The sequence below is a fragment of the Dysidea avara genome, chromosome 7, assembly GCF_963678975.1.
Source record: "Dysidea avara chromosome 7, odDysAvar1.4, whole genome shotgun sequence".
NCBI classification, from domain to species: Eukaryota; Metazoa; Porifera; class Demospongiae; order Dictyoceratida; family Dysideidae; genus Dysidea; species Dysidea avara.
Window position 1 is genome coordinate 32321934 of NC_089278.1, and position 16539 is coordinate 32338472.

At 35.6% G+C, this 16539-nt stretch overlaps 2 protein-coding genes across 2 annotated transcripts; both read right to left on the reverse strand.

Moving 5' to 3' along the window:
- Window positions 1-590: 590 nt before the first annotated feature.
- LOC136260222 (retina and anterior neural fold homeobox protein 2-like) lies at window positions 591-2310 on the reverse strand. The gene is made up of 4 exons (XM_066053886.1): window positions 1893-2310; window positions 1665-1789; window positions 1308-1525; window positions 591-1179 (listed from the first exon to the last, which is right to left on the reverse strand). Exons 2-4 carry the CDS (start codon window positions 1786-1788, stop codon window positions 847-849), a joined length of 675 nt encoding a protein of 224 aa, XP_065909958.1. The 5' UTR covers window position 1789; window positions 1893-2310; the 3' UTR covers window positions 591-846.
- A 1120-nt stretch (window positions 2311-3430) lies between these two features.
- Window positions 3431-16503, reverse strand: LOC136260221 (U6 snRNA phosphodiesterase 1-like). Its single transcript, XM_066053884.1, has 8 exons — window positions 16358-16503; window positions 16161-16312; window positions 13408-13615; window positions 8853-8906; window positions 8177-8216; window positions 6426-6491; window positions 4581-4664; window positions 3431-4045 (listed from the first exon to the last, which is right to left on the reverse strand). The coding sequence occupies exons 1-8, from the start codon at window positions 16471-16473 to the stop codon at window positions 3929-3931; spliced, it is 837 nt and encodes a 278-aa protein (XP_065909956.1). The 5' UTR covers window positions 16474-16503; the 3' UTR covers window positions 3431-3928.
- Window positions 16504-16539: the final 36 nt, after the last annotated feature.

Sequence of the window (16539 nt, forward strand, 5' to 3'; positions counted from 1 at the left end):
TTTGTCCAAAACACTGTACTTTTTAGTCTATTGTATTAGTGTATTACACCATTTAGTGTAATATCAATGCACTTAGTTGATTCTGTCACCAATTCCTAAGCCGCAAAGTTGTACACTATGACTCATGAGTGACCAGTTCTTTGAGTCAGTACATGACACTTCTAAATCCCGTTACACAGTGAGCATACAATGACCAAATTCAAATGCTCTGTGTACGTACCTTCATCACAGATACCAAGAACTAACAATCAACTCTTTGCAATTGCTGATTACATACTGTGCAGTGTGCATTATCGACAAAACCATACCACCTCCGTGAAGTCAAGTGTGTGACACGTCGATGATGAAACTTAATATTTTTTGATCATAGTTGTTGACAGTGGATATATCCATTACATCAAAGCCATGTTACTGTAGGCAAGCCATGTAACATTCAATACAGTCATCAGTATAATATAGTGTTATAATTTCTATGCTATTAAATCAGTAATTGGCCAACAGGGTTTCTGTAACTAAACCTTAATTAATTAGTAATTGATCGCAGTGTGCATTAAGTGGCTTGAGGTGATACGCTGTTACTTTATGGATGCTTCAGTGAGTCAGTACTTTTTATGAACAAAACAATCATATATATACCTCATCCAGCCAACTACATACATAACTTATATACTGTTACAAGATTAAACTTAGGTATTAATTTAGTTGCTGCATAAATTACAATTTATAAAAAAAATCATGTATCTAATGAACTGATAGGCTGTACAGTTAATGTGTTAAAATGCTGCCTTCTTAGACCAGCCTTTCTAGTGGTACATCCACATGTAGTCATGTACAAGGAGGTAGTGGCTATGTAGAGGCCCCAGCCAGCACAGGTGTGGGCTTGTAATCTTTCTTGTTCAACAATGTAGATAAGTATAGTGATTGAGCATAGAGTAATTGCTGGTATGAGTTCAATGCATACGCTGATTGAAGACTGGGTAAACCACTGGAGAGTGCAAGGCCAGCAGCAGGAGGTGATAGAGATATCGGTGGAGTGTTCCACAACCACGGATTGCTGTATGTTGCCATTCTGTGTTGGTTATACAGTCTATTAACTGGCAATGGTGGAAGATAAATCCCACTTCTTCCAAGTGACTTTTCCCTCTTCCTCCACTTTGCTCTCCTGTTCTGAAACCACACCTGAAGAAAACACAACACAGATCACAATGATATCATCACAAAGAGACTTGTACACAAGTTCAATACATATCACTACACCATGTAGGAATGTATGTACATGTGTGTGTGTGTCAGCACATTGGCTGTACCTGTATTCGTGATTCTGGTAATTTAATTCTCATCGCCAATTTCTGTCTCATAAACATGTCAGGGTAGTGCGACTGCTGGAACATCATCTCAAGCTCTTCCAGTTGAAATTGTGAGAAGGTTGTTCTGCTACGCTTCACTTTTCCTGAAACTCTGAACTTGTTAGCAGCTTTATCACACAACACGCCATCTTCCTGAGGGCTTGATGGATTGGATATATCTGCAATAAACAAGATGTGTAAAATTAATTTTAGGACATCTTAATAATCTAGTTCACTATAGCTAGCTAGTTTCTGCATGCAAGCTAAAAAAGTTTCTTAACAGGAATTCATATTATGCTTGAACAATTTTGCAAGTACCTTCTTCTCCAGGATCAATATCTGACATTGATTCCCTGCCAGAATCATCACCATCACCCAATGACTCTAACTGATGGTTGTGATCTGCTTTTTTCATTGATAAAATACTCTCCACAGTAAACATCCTATAACAGATATAGCACAGTAAAATCAGCCTAGAATGGACTTGATATATATTTCATACACTAGCTAAAAGCTATTCTAAAGCTACCAGATAGCTCAACATACCTGTATTGTTTCAACAGCTGTAGTAGTAGATGCAACAACTTAGTAAAATGTATGAGTAGTGAATTGTGTAGAAATGTGAAGCCTGGGCTCTTTTTATAGCAACTTTGTTATGGGTAGCAACATAACAACCACGTGAATTGTGCAGCCATGCAAGACAGTGAAGACCTACAAATGACTCAACTGTGAAGCTATACAAGCACACCACTCAGCGTAAGTTCTTGTGTGTGCCAGAGTTTGAATGTAACGTGGCAGCAGGAAGTGTTTGCAATTTGGTGCATAATTTACCTACATGGCCATGGTGGGCCACTAAATGAGCTTGAAATATAAATTATATGGTAATCGAGAACATTTGCAATAAACACGACTCTCCTTGACATAAAATCACTGATTAAAACCTGTGTATTATTTCTGACAACAGAAATAAGTTATATGAATCAATGCTATGTTTAAAAAAAAACATGGGAAATCTCAATCATTATAGTGGGCCATTGAGATCGCTGTAAATATTATTTTTAAGGAGTGAGAATTAATCAGAAAAGCATGTTTCTCTCACTAGGAGAGCAATAAAGCCTTTTACTAGCCTTTACAATTGGCCACATACACAGCCCAGCCAACTTAATTAATCAAATTAATCTAAGCATCTCATCTATATCACTATGGAGGTAACTTCTAAAGCACTGCATTACAGTGGCCATTGTGAATGGAAACAGAAACCACTGCCATGTTGGTGGTTCTGACTTTAGCTGAGCAAAGAATGTGATTGCTCATGCGCAGCAATAGATATTTTGTATGAGTTTATAAGCCAAACTCTTCTGAAATGTGGTAAGATAGACAAAACCCCATTTTGCACAAATTCTTAAATAAAAACATTTACAGTTTTAATATTATTTAAGTTCTATTCACAAGCAACACAAACCAGTCACAATAGTTACAACACACAATACAATAATATTTAAACAACAAAAATATTCCATGGCAGTTGCACAAGAATGTACACCCAACTAGTGTAAACAAGTAGACATTAGTGGTAGTTACAAAATGGTTGTTGACATCAGATGAAAGCAGCCCATTAAAGGTTAACATAATATGTACACACACATTCTCACTGTATAGTGAAACCATTTATCATAACCATCTCAAGCACAAGTTTTCTAACAGTGATAGCCATTCATTGTAGCAAGGTGTTGTTTCACCATGCAGACAAGGGAGAATTTGATGTATGGCTACAAGTAAGCTCCACCAAGGACAAGACAGTGGTACCTCCTAGGTGTCATGTGATGAAGACATAGTTTACTTGTCACTGTGAGTTCTCTGTGGTATAATATTGTTGTTTCATCCATTGCTACAAAACTAGCTAATCTGTTTAACCATCACATATTACCACCAACAATCGCTAGAAAGATTAGATTGTAAAATCTAATGTCATGATACAGTATTTCTGTCTCCATCCATTAGTTTACTCTGGGGTTATGCATGACTCTTAAGTATGTAATTACAGACTCAATTATATCATAAATTACATTTAAATTCTCAGTAAATTAAAATTACCCAACACAAGTATAAATATTTATGCACAAATAAACGTTAATTGTTACAATCACTTTCTTTAGCTACCCACACATTTTACACTAGATTAAATGAAATCTGTATATTTTCCAAACATACAACAACTAATAGTATAACATCCCACGTGTTATTAAATTGGAACTTGTCGGTATAACTTCAGGTTAATATTGCATTTATAAAGGAAGTGAGAGCAGTCAGAGATGACACATTGTATTAAACAATTGTCACTTAGTCTATAGGATGGTTATATTACACATGTGTGAGTATTGAGTGTATCTAATGATGTGCGTATTATTAAGAAAAGTTGTTTATGCACTTGGACAACAATGGGAAATTCTATATCAACTGTTGGAATGTTGAATTTTGTTTTTCTCAACTTCTGATGACAATAACTTGATAGGCAGAGACATCCTAGGAGCACCGTTCAGTTTTGGATATCAAATGTTGTTTACCAGCATGTTACAAAAGAGCTATGATTTTAAGGGAAATTGGAAACGCTTGTTGCCGCATTTACAATGGACTTCTGTCGCAAAGTATTCAGTAAAGACACTAATGCCATGTTCTTGCAACAATTTGTTCCAGTGCTCCTAAAAGAAACACAAATCAACAGTAACACATGAAATAAGAAACCTAAATTTGTTACAACGATAAAATAATTGCCTTAGGGTATATAGGTGATCAATTACAATACAAAGTCATAGGCATGCATAGGCCGTCCATTCAAAAGAAACAGGTTTATAAAAAAGGCATTGCTATTCTTTTACACTTCATATTAGCATGCAGGTTTACACCTTATAAGTATTACAACAATTATCCCTGCCAGTCATCCCAGCTGTTTACACACTATTATTGTGAACACAGAAGTAGTTTAATGCAATAATTACACTCCAGCTCCTACTGGTAACTCTAAATGTATACATCACCCTAGCAATATTAATGTATGCAGCCATAGATGACGCAATCATCTTATTATCTCACCCTTAAATGACACTCTATACTAATCACAAAGGAAACTCTATACCGTTGGGGGTGGGACATGACAAGAGTTCTGGTATGCAATAGTGTGTCGTGTGACTACATGATGTGTGTATGTCCTGAGTGGTGTACGACATGTTTAATAACCTGTAACTTTAGCAAGGTCTTCTTGGGAAACATTGTCCGAATGTCTCCCAAACACCAAATCACGGATAAATGGAAAGATGGATCCTATAACAGACAAATGATATTAAATAGCACTTAATTCATACACATAATGACCCAATTATTATACACATTCAGACACAAACTCAATAGACACAGAGAAGTCTGTGGTTTAATTATCCAGTATCTTAATTTAGCTGGATGACATTAAATACCACTTCAGAAGGCAGCAAAGTCTTTCCATTTGCTACTTAAAAGTTAATTTTACTAACCACAAAACATTGTGGCTGATACCACTACACAGTAACACAGTATACAGAAAATGTGGTGCATTTGTAGTATAAAATTTGCCTTTTCCAGAGGCAACATTTATAGGTACTCTTTCATTGCATAATAAGATCTGAATACGTCCATAGCCACGTAATTGCACCTTAACTATTTCCATCATAGTCTTATGACACATCAGCAGGTTTCTAGTTATGTACACTATTAAAATTTTAATGGTAATTGGTAATTACTTGTACGCAAGTGGGCATGGATTTAAATGAAAAAGTAAACAGCAAAAGTGCTGAATGTAAGGAGTATCCCTAAACAAACTAACCATCTTTTGGTATGAACGTTGCCAAAAAGGAAAGAATTCTTTGCACACGTACACAACTGCTTTCAGAGACAGACAAACTCAACAGAACTTGTATAGACACTGTTACCAATCCCGGCAAGGCATAACAAACTCACACATTTGCAACACAATACAAAGATATGATACATACCACATACACTAGTATATGCATTCCAATCAAATTTCTAAGTTTTGAAAACAAACTGAAAGTGTTATTACGAACTAAGGTTTGGTGAACACTTATATTAATTCATAAGAAACATTGTAAGCCGATATCAATACAATTAAATTCTAAGGCATTAACTATTTATATGATCACTTAATCCAATAACAGAAGTCCACCAATACAGCTCAACCCTTGATTCAAATTACGACCATGAAATCTTACCATGTAACACACACTACATGTCAACTACTATTATACTCAAGCCACACAATAAGTATCTACTGCAATAATGTAGACACTCAGAGAGTCCCTACTATAAATGCATGCGTTAGCAGGATAAGGAAGACCACAGCTGGTGGCTATGAGAGGTTTCCTATTCTAGCGTACAAACAGTGGCAGGTGATATGTTATAGAGAAATGATTAGACTCACTAATAGACAATGGAGACAATATATCTAGCACAATAGAAAAGAAGAGAGAAACAGTGTCAAAAACCCAGCCTGTGTTAAAAGTGAAACTAATGCTCATACCAAGCTTCACAACACTTCAAACTTAATGTTGGCTAACTGTCTAAAGAATTTTACTGGCTTATTTCAACTTGTTATGCAAGAGAACAAGAATAAAATTTTTATCTTAGTATGAATTGTTCTTTTTAAATTATTAAGTAACAGGTACGTCTGCTGTAAGAATTTGTTTGATAACAATATAACACAGTGAAATGCCTACAGCACTAACAAGATTGTTAATTCACCTCATTGACGGCCACTACATTGATATACATTGAATTAATTAATACGATTTAGTACAATAGTGAAAATTACTACAAACTTACTTCAAAGAAATGTGAATATGCAACAATATGGTTAGCAGCATAAACAAAAATTCATACACACATTAGCTCTTTTCATGTCAAGGGGTTCACTCAGAATATAATTTTACAGTTGTAGACAATTTTCAACTATTTAATACACTTAGACTATATTCAGTCTTTCTAAGTACTTCAGTTTAACAATTGAGCTTTATATTGTGAATAATGACAAACCTCATAATACTTGGGAAGCTTGAATTGTTCAAACTCATCATCAATGGTCTCCACTAATTGTAGTAACTATGTGCAACATGTGCTGTGGTTATTACTCGTCTGTCTGTGTGTCTGTGAGTATGTAGTGTATACTTGTGTGTTGTGATTGAGCCTATAAGATTTAGAGAATCTGTCAAACAACTCTGATCTTAAATGCTACAATATAAAATACATTGCTTGCAATCACTTCTTAAAAATTAAGAATAGTTATTGAAGAGCTATTCAGTGGGATGCGTACAGCATGTATATCTCAGCCAGTACTACAATATATTGTTGCTAAGTTTTAGACAATAACAGAATTTAACACACAGTGTACAGCACATAAACACAGTTAACACACATTGTGTAATCTTTAGTATACTCTGACAAATCATGATACTACTACACAAAGTTATGAGCAATATAATATAAATAACATTCTTCAGTGTAGAATATATAGAAATGCCATAGCAACTAGACCTAACACAGACAATTACACTAACTAGTATCCAAAAACAATATCCTTGCCCTGTGGAGGAAAACTAAGTCAGAAGGTTTCTCACAAAGCTAATTACAAGCCACTGTATTCTAGTCATGATAGTCTGTTAGCATGACTGACATGGTGCCAGATGTCTGTAAGTTCTTCAGACAACTTAAAACATCTATGGCTGTGTCCATATTCAATTATTACGAAGCATGGATTAACGAAGTTACAGACTTCAATCAATTGTACACTTAGTAGTGAATATGGTAGTTGAGTATGAGTTCATGTTTCCAAAATGGAAGGGAAACTAAGGTACACACCTGTCTTGTTCACTAATACATACCACCCTAGGATCACTAATAGCACCACCACCCATTAAAACACTGAATGATATAACACAAGGAAGCAAAAAAAAGAAGGAAGGGAAACCAGCTGCCCAAAAAATAAAATAATAAAGAAAAACAGGATGAAACTATTATACCAAACTATAAAGCTGAAAAATATCCCACTTCTAAAGAAAGTCGAGATTTACTTACGGCACTGACAATATTATACAACACATCATAATATCAGTATAAAGCCTGCAAGGTTGAAGTTGTTTACTGGCAGTATCAAATTTGCACAGCAAATCCGATTTCAATTCAGTACTTAGTGAAAGCTTTCAACTATCAACTGTGAAACAATCAACTACCTCCTGGCAGAACCCAAACATGGAGAAAGTGGTTCACAATGGCCTCAAAACTCTACAAAATCCTGGCAAATACAATCTGCATGTAATCCCATATGTATAACGAAGCCAGCACATCATTAATATGTCACATTAGATGGCATTAGCGTGTGTAGTGATTGATAAAGTGTACATTGAGTCCACATACTCAGACAAGAAACGAATTTGCACAAAAATCGCCTTTAAAATAATGCCACTGAGACTTAATCCATATACATACTACAGTTTATATTTAAATCTGCATGGTGAGATTTTTCAATAGGATATAATAGCTATGTGTGTATCTATAACACCATAGAGGTGCAATATGTTTTCTTAAAAACTACAATAGAATTCATTGATGACCACACAATCACAAATGGGCTTCATTATGCTAAATCCAGAGTGTTTCCTCATACAAAATTCTAGCCAGCATCTTTCAATATAAGTATCAATCACCAATGCACAATTAAATGGTGGACTTGTACTGTAGTTTACAAGCAACCATCAACAATGGAATTCACAGTTCTTGCCTTTACGTACGTTTTCTTGCCCAAACAAGATTTCCAAGCCAAAAAATGATCTAAAGTATGTACAAAATGTACTAGTTAAACATTGAGCAATAAATATTTAACCACAAACAAGGCACATGTCATGCATACACTAGAACTGGAGACTTCATACTGGGAACCCAGCATAATAAAAGATATGTTTGTAAAGACTCTGTTTACCGAGAAATCCCTTCAAACAGCAAACATTATAACAATTAAGACGTGATAATTGTTTGTACGTCTATTAGGTTTGTACGAGATCAACCCTACAATGCCTTGTTAGGACAAGTCCTGCCTATCAATAATAAACCCACTGAAAGTGATAATGAAATAACAATTACATCCAATGGTAAAACAACTAGTGTTGACTGTGTAACATATATACATGGAATTGTTTGTGATTCTTTCATATCAATACCCAAGAACTGGTTTGACCTGTAAAGAACTGTACTACTTTGCCCATGTTAGTCCAAACCAGAGGTAACTAATTTAATTTATGATATGTACAACAACTGAGTCTTATGCCTAAAGTAGCTCTACAGACACACAGTACTAATATATCAGTAACAGACACATGTTGTATGTTATAACACAAAGAAGACTTTGTTTAAAAGATCAAAGTACAGAGCATGTGTGAGCACATGAATGTGTGGACTACACATCCAGACCTGGTCTTGGTGTCATTACAATAGACCTCCAAATCAGAAAGTTGATATTTGAAACTAGTAAAAAAGAAAACCAGGCAATGACAAAAAAAGTTACAATTACGTAGGATGTAGTCGTAAAAAATCCACACCCCAAAACAATGTGAATACACAAACATGACAAGTGCTAAACTTAATCCATAAAAACACAAAGCCCAACATTTATGCCTACATACATTGTGAAGCCACTCAAGAACTTAATCCATGATGTTGCTTCATTTTATTTGTTACCATGCAATAAAGCATGTGTGTAACTGCAGTGTTAGCTGACTAGGTTAAGTGTACAAGTGAGTGACAATATTTACGACATAGTTAAAGAATTTCTGTCAACATTAATACTACAATATACTTGTCATCTTACTAGTAATATAACAAATATCAGAACATAATGTTAAGATTGATGTTATCATTTCACAAAGCTATCTAATACACTACCCACTAGAAGACTATACTTGTTACCACATGTTTCAGCCTACACGGCGACATAGGCTTTGTCTACTTGAGAAAGAACATTCAATCTTTAAATTGCTACCTGGCATATAAACATGTACCTATAAGGATGTGCCTATTAAAGGGTGTCAATATATCATCTCTCAAATTAGGCTTAGAGAGGTTATTTGAGTATTCAGTACTCATGCAGTTCAAATTTAAAAAGGATTAGTTCATTATATTTAGTCAGAGATTTTTTTTGAAACGATATAGCTTCTATTGTTTGGGTGCTAAGCTACAACATACGACTGGACGAATGAATTGGCTGGACAATATCATGATCAATTACATAACAAGTCAGTTCTAAGAGCTGACCAATCACATACCCACATTGGTTATTCCTCTAGATGACAATGGAAAATTATCTATAAAACTCAAGAGTTTATAAATACTAAAGTTGGTTAGCAGCTACAGAAAATGGAGACTATTCCTGTGAGATTTACACAGGCTTCCTAATTCTATAAGAAAACAATGCTGGATTTCCTGCTAAGGAAAGCCATTAGGGCTTGTTTCCTTTTTTTACAGAGTACGGATACATCAGTTTTTAGAAATATGCTATATAAAATTAAGTGTACCATACCAGGTAGGTTGTACAAGGGAGTGACAGTGTTTACAACATAGCAAGGAATTTCTGTCAACTGAGCTATATACATTATACTTGTTATCTTGTTTAAATGGACTAGAATAACTGCCACGTGTGCATTAACCATTATGTTTGGCCAATATGTGGTGACATAGAAGTCATTTTTGTCCTCTAAAAGGTTAAAGTAGGGATCCAGCATTTAGCAAGGTACTTCTATTTTTAACATTGCACAAATACAGAAACACAATCATGAACTAAACGGCATTTGAAAATTTCTTAGGAAAAATGTCTACGTATACGAATGGTAACTCATCATAATGATTCAACTACTTTGACTGAATTCTATATTATATTAGAAGTTCGATTGTTCTATTAGAAGTTCTATTTGAGTGCCTAATCTGTAACCTCATGCATAGCACGTGATGTAGTCTACAACAATATCATACAACAAAAGTAATCATTGTGTTAAGCATTAGTGTGGAAATATCAATGACATGTACAGGGAGTAATGAAGAGATTTGTTCTTGTAAAAATTGTGGCTTAACAACATTTTATAATGTCCTAATTTTACAACCCAACCAGTATTCATCAACTAAATCACTAGTATTGGTTAATTCCCTTTTGTGACACCGAATCCTAACCTCTCAGTCACAGAAATGACCCATACGGAAATAAAATTATTTCTTGACGTGTGTATACACACCAAGAATGGATTATACTGGAATAGTGAAATAATATCTTTGTATTGATTTGCTAACTGGAATTATGGCGAAGCTTGTGTGTTACAGAGTGGATGAGATTCATCCATTATAGAGACTGACAAGAATACTAAATGCATGGAGTGACACTACAAGACTATAATATGTAGACAGCTTCTAAATAAAATCACCCAAATTTTGATGAAATAGTTATACGAGCAGAGGCTTTATTTACTTACTACAGTTCCCCAATTCAAGACCACATTTAAAATAACAGAGATAGGAATACACTTACAGAAATACATGTGTATTTCCTTTACACTGATTGTAAATACATAATTATTGTATTATGTAGTTGAATTTGTCAGACGACAAGTAATGTATTTGATAACACTTATGCACTTTGGCGGACCTTTATACCAATTCTAAGGCAAAAATAGTCCTCCTTCAACTGTAGTATCTTGAGTCATCTACCATGTTATTAAACTATTAAACAACTAGTGCAACAGAAACCTTTTAGAGAGTAACTATGGTAGAAATTTACACAGCTTCAGTTGAGAAAATAAAATTAAGTATATAGTTACTGCAATGCTAATAACATACCAATGGTAAGCTGATGAGTATCATGAAAAACAATACAACCACATTACACAGATACACATTTACTGATGCACATATGTATGGTAGCTATTTTCACACGGTCTAACACCACAAAAATTGCACTGTAAAACTAAACTTCTCTTTGTTGCAATAATTATATTTATTTTCTAGAGGCTGGCTGCCATATAACAAATCAGCTAAATGCACAGATTGCAGATTCAAAGTACATCACTTGAAAGCTAAATAGTTACATACAAGGTGATGTAACCAACTGTCCTGAAGACTGAACTTACTTGTACACACACCAACAGGCAAGCACACTCACCTTATTCAAAACAGTTCAAAGTTTAACACACTAAATAAAGCAGCCTGTAGACTACATAACATGAACCTAAAAGTGAAGTCCATAAACTTTGAACGTTTAGTCCTACTATTTGCCTGAGGTCATTCATAACAACACACAATAACTATATACAACATGTGTGATTTAATGTTCCAATCCCACTATAATCAGTTTCAAACATTAATCGCTAATGCACACTATCACAAAAGCAAAGCCTTTGGCTACTGTACAATCACACCTACCGAGCAAACCAGCACTCGGACACCTGTGAGCTACTTGGGTATTTTGAGTCAGTGCAGGAAAATTCTCCTGGGATAGGACTACTAAACCACAGGAGGCTGTACAATGTCTCACAAGTGAATGTATGGGCACCCGAAATCCCTTCACTCACTGTGTGAGACAAGGACAGTTGGCATTTGCTTCCCCGGTAACACCAGGCACCCAATGATGTTACAGATGCGTGCCACAGTTGTCACCATGTCTTAATTTAAACAGCTATGTAGCATGGAGCAACATCTTGGTCAAGGAAACAACAACAACTACACCTACTGGGAATAACACACACACGCACGCATGCACGCACGCACGCACACACAACATGTACCACACCACACATGCACGCACACAAAAATATTAACATTACAACCTACAAAATTCACACAATAATAAAATGTATTGTATGTGATGATGGACACTTGATATTGTTACTCGGTAACACACACACACACAGACACTCACCAGAACAACATCTAACATACTGAATACTACACATACACTGCAGCCACTAGTGTGTGCTACTATGCAATATCAGTAGACTTGTGTTACAAACTTATTAACAATGAAATACACAACACTGATGTATAGTATAACTGTTATAGATTAAACACATTAAGAGGCCAAACCATTTATTAGCTACTGAATCACTGCACTTCATTTGTAGGTAGTGAAATAACTGAGGAAGATGTTACCAAACTTGTTGCTTGCTCTCATGTTACATACATGAGATAAAGGATTGAGGGTATAGGCAAAAGTGCTGTACTAACAAAGTTCAATCTTAGACAAAATTTTCTATAAATGGTTAAAATTTGTTAGTCTTTGAGTGTCTTTAATACCCTTTATCAAGTTGTCCTAATGTGTTATATGCACAACTAGTTACGTAGAACACCACACAAGCTATATAAGTACCATTGTTCCGATGTACATGTACCTGTGTGTGTATGGGTGTACCTAATGCTTCCAACCTCCATGTAGTGGACACAGTAACACACCACTTGTTGGTGGTGCAGCTAATGGTAGCATTCCTGTCTCTGACCATGTGGTGGAGTCCAGGGGACCCCAGCATTGCATGGTCTTGTAACAGCACATACATCATATATATGATGCTTTAGTGAAGACTTTGTTCCAAGTTCCAGATACAGACACTTGCTATTCCTATCCTTCATATATATAGAGGTCCTCTTGCCTGGCCTAAACAAAAATGTTTTAAATGGGTTACTCAGTGTCCCTTAGCTAGGTAAGGAGATATCTCCCATGGAGAGTTAGAATACGGATGAAGATCAACTCTTCAGTTATCAATCCTTAGGCAAGCAAGAAACACTGTATATGTACACATTTATTGTGCGTACAAGCGTGTGTAATTGTGCAAGTGAAGAGGGCATCAAATAATTATTTTGTGACAGAAATCTACAATTAGCTTTGGCTACAAATACAATGTGCATCAAATTGACATCATAACCTTCTACAGGTATTTACACAAAACATACTGTAACATGTCTAGAGATGTTATATCATAATGCTATAACTCACCATCGGTGGTTGGTCAGCCCACAACTGAGCTTGTTCATTAGTGGCTCAATCCAGTGATGTCTAATGGCAACTGTCCGTGATACGGTCACATGTAAGTCACATGCTGGGATGACATGAAACTCAGCATGCTCGGCTGAGGGAGGGAACTTCCCACACAAGTGGTCACACAACCGCTGAACACATTGGCCAAACCCACTGGAACATGTTACTAAATAGGAAACAAAATTATCCTATTACATGACATATTAGGATCTATAATCTTGTATTGAGACCTAAAAATAAAAATATATCACTAAATATAATTATACTCTTTACTAAAAGAGGTCTAATGGCCAGGAATCTCATGTAAGACCTACAAACTATGTGTGGGGTATCTCATATGCATATATCAGTGTAGATTCTATTTCAATACAAACACTTGAAATATTCTAACTGCCATTCAAACACAACTACACACACCCTCTATAAAATGCCCCACCTCATATCCACAATGTGTTAGTGTGTATACCAAACATTGAACAATCAATGAACAGTTTGTCTTCTATGTACAGTTGGTCCTAACTTAGAGGATTCCCAAATTAAGGAAACCTCTTTAATAAGTACAAAAATTTTGGCTCCAATAAATGTGGTTCTTTTGTTGAAATAAAAATTTTACAAAATGTGCATTTTGCTGTAAACACCAAGCCATTCAGCTGACAATAACATTTTAAGATCTAGAAACAAGCCACACAACTATATACACGCACACACACCACACACACAATTACCAACACAACACACCCAACAAATATGAATATTTGATACTCAGCATAACAATACACTATTAGTATACAATTACAGCAAGTAACTTGATAATGTAACATAACTACATTAACACCATGTCATTATATGCTAGGTTGGTAAACCTAGGATTTCCCAAACAACACCTGTACAATGTTAGCACTGATATCTCTAATGGACTCTGGCTTACAAAAGTCAAATAGAGAAATGGACAAATCCCACACACCACAACTTATAGGCGACGCGCACGTACAGTCTAGACACAAAGTCTTTGACCACCTATCTTGAACAAATCATCTTTTTTCCAGTGAGATGTCACATTGATGTATGTGTGTAATATAGCTCTCTAACCATTACAAGAAATTTACCAATTCAGCAGTTCTTAAGGTAGTGCATATAAAATGGATGGTTTCTTACAAATAAATTGTATTTAAAACTCTGTTAACTATTATATGAACAGAAAAATATTTTATTATAGTTTGCCACCTTGTTATTCAGACTACTTTATTGTAGTGGCCATGATATGTAGAGACCATACACTGTGTTCCCAAAAGCAATAAGTACTACATATTAATCAAATTTCACTGTCACAACTTATATAGCAAACAAGGGGAACAAAGAGACCAGTGTAATGAAGAGGCAGCAGCCATCAAACAAACTGACTATGTGTAAACAACAACACATTGAGGAAGACTATGGATTCAATGGCTGCATATATTATGGGAATCTAGAATTATGATCCCATAAGGGTGTATCCCATATAGTGCAATGCGATTACAGAATGTATAGTAGCACAAAGTATATTATGACTTAAAGGGGATCACTACTATCCACGTGGGTTATAGCAGTGAGCAAGTCCTTATAATCAATGAGGTTGACAGTCTTGCAAACAGACAAGCAATGAGCCTTATCCACAATGACGTTTTATGACATCACGAGAATAAAAATGGCCGCAATAGTTGGGGGACTGTTATATAGGCACCTATGGAGGTAAAACTTCGATCGCTCACATTTCAGCTAAGCATGGAGATATCGACCACTAATCAGCAGGTATGGTTGTGAAGTAACAAAAGCTATTGTAAACGTACGCCATTTAGAAAATGTTTTTAAACGCAACAAAACTAGTTTATCATAATGTCTTATATAAAACTTGACGGTAACTGTTGTTTAGAACTCAATATCTTCTTTTTTGGCTGAAATACGAGCAATTAAAAATTTTTCTCCATAGGTGCCTGTATAACAGCCCCCCAACTATCGCGGCCATCTTTATTCTCGTGATGTCATAAAACGTCATTGTGGATAAGGCTCATTGCAAAATCCAAGAAATATAAGTCTTCCATCTAGAAATTTGCATGTAACAATATTTACTATATTAACAAGGACTCAAATATTTTTTGAGCCGTCATTCAAGTTACTCATGACATACACATTTGTAATGAAGCAGGTATGATTCTACTTGCTTTTGCACACTCAGGGAATAGTTAACAAAATTGTTATAGTACATTTTATGCTAGCAACCAAACCAAAACATAGCAGTTTACAATAATCACACAGGCCAACTGTTACTATTGGACATACATTTTACTAACTGACTTTTGGCTGTTCTCTTCATAGGCAAAAATGCATTAACCCAAACATATCAGGCCAGAAGTTTCCTTAATTCAGAAAGAGGCTTAACAGCAATATCAAAATGGAGGAGGATACATATAGGCCAGATCCAGAGGTTGGTCATATCATTAAACAACTTGAAAGCAAACCAAATTGTTAAAAAAAATAATAATAATTGTTCTAATCCATCTCCTTATACCAGCCACCCCAGCACAATACATGGCTTTCTGTATTTACCATACTCTTTGTAAAAATGTAATGCTAGCTACATCACACATACACTGACTAGTCTAGCGTAGACGGACCCTCGGCGTAACGTGGCAGTTTATACCGAGGGTCTTATGCCAGACTATACACTGACTTACTAGGAACATGCAAGTATGTGGCCCAGTTGCCAGCCACATGAGCAAATGATCTTGAACGACCCATGTGTAGATCTTTGTCGTCATCATCACGTGACTCGCCTTCAGCAAACATGTGCAAGATGTCATTAGGAACCGCGAGCAACTCACGTGACCTACAATAATACTAGAAATGATTTGATAACATTTTTTAAACGCACTTGCACGCTTCGTCAAGATCCTGACGTGCCTTCTTTACTGGAGGAACCAACTCATCATCGTCGCCATTTTCATCACCAGAAGAATCACTACTAGAGTAAGCTAGTAAGGCGTCCATTCTTGTAGTTCTATCTACAGCTCACCACACTCTTTTGAATTCGCAACCTACGTTATGTAACCGTAA